Source organism: Penaeus vannamei, chromosome 25 (genome assembly GCF_042767895.1).
Source record: "Penaeus vannamei isolate JL-2024 chromosome 25, ASM4276789v1, whole genome shotgun sequence".
NCBI lineage: Eukaryota > Metazoa > Arthropoda > Malacostraca > Decapoda > Penaeidae > Penaeus > Penaeus vannamei.
The window spans coordinates 7,338,848-7,346,347 of NC_091573.1; the positions used below are offsets into that span (position 1 = coordinate 7,338,848).

General features: G+C 37.1%; 1 protein-coding gene and 1 long non-coding RNA gene across 5 annotated transcripts in view; one reads left to right on the top strand and one right to left on the bottom strand.

Annotated features, from left to right (window-relative positions):
* The window catches only part of LOC138866449 (uncharacterized), a 2,816-nt gene extending 1,663 nt beyond the window's left edge, over nt 1-1,153 (top strand). For all 4 annotated transcript variants that reach the window (XR_011399575.1, XR_011399578.1, XR_011399577.1 and 1 more), the window contains exons 5-6: nt 341-462; nt 1,084-1,153. This is a non-coding gene — a long non-coding RNA (uncharacterized lncRNA). The remainder of the gene's footprint in view (nt 1-340; nt 463-1,083) is intronic.
* Nucleotides 1,154-4,097: 2,944 nt separating this feature from the next.
* The window catches only part of LOC138866448 (G patch domain-containing protein 4-like), a 5,193-nt gene continuing 1,790 nt past the window's right edge, over nt 4,098-7,500 (bottom strand). The window contains exons 2-5 of the mRNA XM_070139063.1: nt 7,277-7,440; nt 6,166-6,255; nt 5,082-5,218; nt 4,098-4,882 (exon numbers count right to left, since the gene is read on the bottom strand). Coding sequence (XP_069995164.1) covers nt 4,177-4,882; nt 5,082-5,218; nt 6,166-6,255; nt 7,277-7,440 — 1,097 coding nt within the window. The 3' untranslated portion in view covers nt 4,098-4,176. The remainder of the gene's footprint in view (nt 4,883-5,081; nt 5,219-6,165; nt 6,256-7,276; nt 7,441-7,500) is intronic.

Below are 7,500 nucleotides of genomic sequence, written 5' to 3' on the forward strand. Positions count from 1 at the left end.
GTGGGTTGTATTTATCCCTCCCCCCCTCCATTCCTTTTTTTTTTTTTCATTTATCAAATTTGAAAATATTTTAAGAGCTTCTTATTAGAATAGATATGTATTATGAAATACTTTCATCCCATAGCTAATTTTCCCCTCTCCTTGCACCCCTGCTCCAACTTGTCGTTATGGCAATGAGCGGAGATTAATAGTGCAAAGATCAAAAGAATGGTCGCTATGTGGACTAGGGATCATGCCTAGGACCACACGAAACTAATTCAACAAACCTTACAGAAATGCTGTTATTGGGAAATGGAACCTTCATCTGTATTTTAAAATATAAAAATTGATATTATTTCAGGCTGGAAGAAAGTTGGAGTACCATGCATATGGTGGACCTGAAGTGAATAGTTTATGGAGGAGATAAAAGGAAATTGCATGAAATAAGAAATGGAAACTCTACAGACATTACTTGCATTTAAGGTGTGTATAGTGATGGTTGGGAAGTTAACTTGGGGCTTGGGCATAAAGGGAAAAAAAATTGCCCAAATGAACTAATCACTTTTGATCTCGAACCAGTTGACCTTGGTGTTTGGTGTACATGTTCAAGACTTGCATGGCAAGTTTAGAGTTTGCTGGTTACTTCATAAACACACTGGCATTTGTCTTGATTTGTGAATTTTTTATTTATTAAAGGGGGATGGGGTGGGAGACAAAAGTTGTGGATTAAAACAATTTTAAAGCAATTCTCTTAGTTCTACAAGTACTTTCCTTTGCACTTCAAGGTATCCCTGCTGCTAAAATTATTAGCTCCTTAATCATGTCCAAGCCTATGTCAAGGAGATATTGCAATTAATACCAATGGGTAAAATATTTTGTATACATCTTAGTATCTTGCACACCAGCTCCAGGTTGTCCCCTTTGGCAAGCTAGGCGTTTCTCGTGCATATATTAATGTGAGGTTATTGGTTTACCACTCTTGTGATTGGATGCAACGAATAATTTCCCAACAACCGCTGTGATGTCACTGCTCAATATTACTTCACCTCTACTGCTGGTGAAATTTGTTAGTGGAACTCTAAAACTTTTTATTTTGTCTTGCAGATGGAGGAATTTGTACTGCACTTTGAAGACTTCAAATTTTGATTTGTACTAAAAATAAAGCTATTTATTACTCTCACGTTTTGTAAAACCTCTGCTATGGTTGTGTGACGAGATGCCTAGGTCTTCCAAAACCTTGTTTAAAGAAATCTGTTTTAGCAAGAAAATGCATGGGATTTACTTTAGTGCCCAGTGAAAAGAGTAAACAACAATTTTCCAGGTACAAGTGTATGTACAAAATCAACCTTGTAGGTGGTCCAAATTCAAGTTCTTTTAAACAAATGGTGGGAGAAGCGGTCTACTCCCCTCATGCTTATTACTTAAATATTACTTTTTTCCCTTTTTGGACATTTGAAATGTATCAATTTTGAAATTAATGCTTCATCCATGTGCACACTTCGTGAGTAGGGTGGGAGGATTAAGGAAAGGGAACCTTTTTGAAAGACCGGAGAGGACGTGATGGCAAGCAAACAAATTGACTCCCACTTCCCGTGTTTCCTGACTTCTAAGTGGTTGCCATAATACACCATGCCCACCTTGGATTAAGGTTCACACGAAAGGGTACAAACTGATCAAATGTGGCATTATGATAATGCTGTACTAGTCCCCTGGCATCCACTGCCTTGGATGCCTGTGGACACATGTAGGCACATCTTCCTGCTAGTTGCTAGCACTCCTTCCCACCACCCCTAGTGTTTAAGATGTATTGAAAAATTTCTGCCACCTAAAGGTCGCAAGTAAAATATTCAAAATCGTGATGCATCATAGGGGTTAAAGGCCATATAGCATTAATAAAAAAAGTGGGTACATGCCATGTGGATAAGGCTTGTAAGCCTGTTTACTAGTACACTAGTGATGACAATACTTGTAGGTATGTTACTTAAACAAGTTGGCCTGTTTTTTTTAAGGTGCCTGCTGGTCATCAAATTCGCTGGTCTTTATTGAATTTAGATAGGTATTTACATAATACATGTTAAAGGAAAGGGCCAATGAAGCTCCAATCTACTGGACTGAAGGTGCAGTCTCCATGCATTACATAAAAGTTGTTCATGTACCATACAATTAAAGCCAGGCAGAAGCAAACTGTATGGTATTGATGGTTAATAGTTAAAACAAATGTGCAAGACATTAAAGGTCGTATAGCACTATGGTAAAGTATTGCGGCAAAAGGTAAAACCAAGTGTGCGATTAGAATAAAATGAATGTCAAAGGTGGTAGAGCACTAGTGTATGGTAGTGAGTCCAAAAAGAATGGTAGGATTACTAAAGAACGGAGTTGAGGGCATAGGGCGAGTAGATGAAATGATTATCTACCAGAGGGGGAGGAGCATTGCATGAAGGGAAAACTAAGCCATGATGAAACAATCAATGGGTAATATGGGGTGTTAGAGCGGGAGGAGGCTGCTGTTGTCCCCTACTCTGGACCTCGGTACCAGTCTAGTATAGTATACCCTCATGATAACAGGCATGGGGTAGAGAGGGGGAATTATCAAGACTTTTCATGAAGGGTTTTGAGTCGAGGCCATTTGGTCTTTGGCAGGCACAATCATTGACATATTTGATTTTCATTTCGAAAATTTTCTGCCACGTCATCTAAGCTCACTAGCAGCTTAAACAATATATAGCAATAGGGTGCAGTTTGGGGGCAAAGCCCCCGGTAACAAATATTCGTACATTATGAAGTATTGTGACAAAAAGGTAAAAAATTAGTTAGCAAATAAGACAAATTATGTTAGATGTCAAAAGTTGTAGAATGATAAGTATGGCAGTGAAAAAGGTAAAGATGAAATAGCAAACTGATACAAAGGCTGTTCAGGACTGACAATTCCAGCCTTTCATCCTTTCAGCACATCTCTCACACTTTAGGATGTGAACAGGAGATGAAGAGAATGGAAAGGAAGGGGGGAAAAAGACAATGCAAATTTAATTGAGGTGAGGGCTGATGCTCAAGGCAGGGGTGATCCCCAGCATTGGGTCCTAGCCTCTATCTCCTAAGGGTCCCCACAGCAACAACAGATTGGGCGAGATATGTTTGATTAATGTAATTGAAACTTGAACTATACCCACCCAGTCAGGCTAGAGACCTGTCCACAGAAGTGGACATGATCTGCAGGTAACTGTAAAGGTGACATCACAGGCAAGAAAACAGGGCACTACTTGTCTACCTAGTTGTTTGTCCACCAGTGACTATCTGTTTATGCCTACCGATTATACCCACATGTGTGGTCAGGCCTTCTAAGCTTCAGCATGGGCACTTTGCTGGTTTGCCTGCAGACCAAGCAAAAAAGTGTCACTTAGCAATATACTCACTTGTTTTTGCACACAGTTCAATCATATGAACAGGATTTAAGCCATCATTCAAAGCTTAGAGCACTAAAATCCACCAAATACTTTTACCTGCGCCGGTTTGCCCAAGGTACACCAAATAAAAAGCTAGTCTTGGGGGTAAAGCCCCCAGGTAATGAAAGATCACACAGCATCATGATAAAGTACTATGGCTAAAAGAGTAAGATGAGTTAATAAGGAAAATATATTGTACAAGTGCTGTAGGTTAATATGGTAGTGAAAAAGGTAAAGAGGAAATAGCAAACGGTGTATGAAGGCCGTTCAGGACTGACAAAGGCCATCTTTCATCCTTTCAGCACGGCTTTCACACTTCCAGATGTGGATAGATGGGGATGAGAAAGAAAAGGAGAGAATAAAACTGCAAAATTAGTTGAGGTGAGGGCTGAGGTCCAAGGTAGAGGTGATCCCCCACATTAGGCCTTAGTCTGTCTCCCAAGCTCCCCCACGATGACGGTGAGCAAGAGATTGAGGGTTAAACACTGCAAATACCCAGAACTCAAATCTGACCTAGGCAGGGTATTAAAAGGCTTGCATTTTTTTTTTCTTTAATACTCTAACAATAAAACTTTTAATGGGATTTGGACATAGATTTTATTATAATGATGTGAAGCTTATATATAAATATGATGAATGAATGGTACATTATGGTTTGAGGAATTTGGTTAATGTGTTCATCATGAAATATGCTCTGCAAAACAATCAGTACTTTTTCATGTGGAGTCCAGTAATTTTCTGTTATATTTTGAAGTTTTTATTGTATATTTGTTTCTTTCTTTCTCTTTTTCTTTTTGGGTTCATTACTTTCTTCTACATTACTTAATTCTTGGTCTTCTCTTAATTCTTTATGTTTCTTTTTCTTCTTTTTCTTGATCTTTTTTTCTTCTTCACTGCTCTGAACTGTTTCATTTATTTCTGCCTCCATATTCTCTTTCTCATTCAAATTTAGTTCCTCTTCAGGATCCCTCTGGATATGCTTAGATTTTTTGTGTTTCTTTTTTTCTTGAATGTCTGTAAAAATGTCTGCAGATGGAGGGCATTCTCCATTCTCTCTATCTTTATCATGTTTTTTCTTCTTCTTTTTGCTTTTGTGAGTCACCCCAACTTCCTCTTCTTGGATACTGTTTGCCATCTCATTGATTTCATTGTTTTCTGAGGGGTCTCTGTCTTTGCTCTTTTTCTTTTTCTTCTTCTTCTTCCCCTCTGCTCCTTCATCAACTGCGGCAAGTGATACATCTTCCACTGGAACCTTCACTTCTTCTGTAATAAGCGATTCTTCCATGTGTGTGTCTGTCACTGATTTCTTTTTCTTCTTTTTCTTTTTCTTCTCTTCCTGATTGTTCGACACAGCAGCAGTCTGGTGTTGTTCTTCTGTGCTTTTCCACTTTTCCATCAGCTTTTGCTCTTGCTCTTGTACTCTTGCTAATTTGGCAGACATGCTCAGGCCATGACGTGCTCCTCTATTAAATAGGAAAAAAAAAAAGGCAATAAGACACAGCAAACAATGTAACTCAGGATAAAGAATGATGTAATATCAATATAAAAACTAATATATACATGATAAGACTAAGATTGTATAACAATCTTGATGAAACAAGAAAATCAACTCATCTGTACTGTCTTGAAACATTAATATTACCATCTCTAATATCAACTTACTTGTGAGCTGTACGACCTCCACAGAGCTTAAACAACTCTTCATCTGTTAGTTTGTGAGACAAGTCACGTTCTACAGATTCATCTGAATCATCACTGTCTGAATCCTTCAGTATTTCTGATTTATGTAGAGTGCCACCCTGCAAGAGACAAATATTTGCACTATTATCCAATGAATTCCTAAACAATAGAAACAACACTAAGAACAGATATTTCAAGACCCAAAACAGAGATTAACACCTGTACAGATAGACTGAGGGAGGGAGAACGCACCAACTCTATTTATATTCAGTACTTTCAACTTTGCATTTAGGTTTGATTAAATTCACTTCCACCAAAAAGAAAATAAAAGGAAAAGAAGTATTACATCACAACAATAACTTTTATGGAAAATTCATAAAATTGGGAGAAAATAGGCATGGATTTCAGTACTCATGGATTAACTTTCTCACTGATGTATGTCTGACCATGAGTTAAAAAGGGTAATTACAAAGGTGATGGTAGGTTGAAATAGAACCTGTTTGAATAACATGAACTTGGTCAAAATTAAGGTCAGAACAAATATCAAATTCATGGTGAAACTCAGTTGGAGGAAAGGTGAGATTACTATTTTGTTAAGACATGTTTGTGGAGAGTGCCCCAGAGAAATCAACAGTACTCAATTGGATAACTCATTTTTAGAATGGATTTCATGCTGTGGAAGATACTCACAGAGCCCAAAAAAGGCCCTAATAATTGATTCCTGAACACATGGAACCATTTGAGTGAACAAAACAAAACAAAACAAAAAAAAACTGCAGGGCTCAGTTCATGTGCCCAGCCCTAATGGATTAAACAATATATCTGTAATATTTGACATATAAGAACTAGGAATAGTTTCTCTTTTAAGAGATCTGAACTCTTTATGGAAAAATGACAAATAAAAATTGTAATCATGCAGTAATAACTTTGACAGATTTTCCTTCATTCCTTTTGAATCCTATTTTTCCAATTCAATAAGCGGTAATTTGAATACCGTAAGTGATAAGTGGAATGAAACTGTTCTAATAAAGAAGCATGTTATAAAGTGTTATAGAAAATATCTTACCTTAACAAAGCCATTATACATGTTCATCTTTGCAGACAGTTTTTTGCTCACTTGTAACTCTTCCGTCCTGACGATCTCCACCGACCCATTCTGGTAAATAAGAAGTTTATATTCATTTAAAGTAGTGAAGAAGAAGAAGATGAAGATGAAAAAAGAAGAAACCTATACATGACTGCATTCAAATGTAAACACTTGAAAGCATTTATACTTACATACACAAAAGTATATTCATAAATGGATATAAACACACACTCCCTCATACAAACAAACTCTCTCTTGGTCTCTTGTCCTTGCCCTTGCTCTCTCTCTCTCTCTCTCCCACCTTTACTACACTCAGTCTCAGTCTCTCAGTCTCTCTCTCTCTCTCAAAGAGAGAAAAGAAAGAAAGAAAGAAAACAATTTGCAAGTACAGCTATACAGAAAACTATTGTAAGGGGGTGTTGAAACATTCAATATTGAACAGAACCTCATGTTACAGAAGGGTTGGTATTTTAGGTTTCAAATTTGTCTCGTTCTAATTCCTTTCTTGAAGAGTCATTCCAGAATTCATATGGATTTACTGTGAGATGATTTTGGTCCGGTAAGGGATGGAATATGCCTTGCAATATTCAGATAAGCCCCACATACCCAAAACTAGTTGAAAAATCAGGGAAACCAACAATTAAGAACTATATTTGAAAGAGTATCCTTGATTATGTGAACTTGTTTAGTGTGATTTTCTACCGATAGTTTTCTGTGTGGCTGTACCTTCCATTAGCCTAGGCAGAATACTATATTTTTTACCAATTTTGATAAAAAAATGGTATATAATTTAATAAATAATTACCTACATTTCATAGCATCTTTGACAAAAAATATCAATACATGTATGAAGAACTGAGTAAATACATTAATAATTAACTTAAAGAATAAATCATCAAATAAATGAATGGATAAATAAAAATGCCCTTTAAAGACTTAGTGGGCATGGCATGTATGTACATGCCATCCCCAGTGGCATGTGGTTGAAAGCAGGGGTGCACCTTATATCCTGGCAAAGAAGGGAATGCTTTGGTGCTGAAATAAGACTGAATACACTCCAATATTCGCTACAATTACATGCTACATTTACCTTATCATCAACTGACATATTCTTAGCAGCTTTGTTGAACACATGGTCCCACCAGTGGAATTTGAACTCCTCTCCAATATCATGGCCAATTCCCGTGTTGTCGAACTTTAGTTTAACTTTCAATGGTTCTGTGTTTCCCTTCTCTTCTCTTCCTAATCCTTTTCCTGTAAAGAACAAATAATTAATATGAATGACATTATCTGGATGTCATACGCACACACACT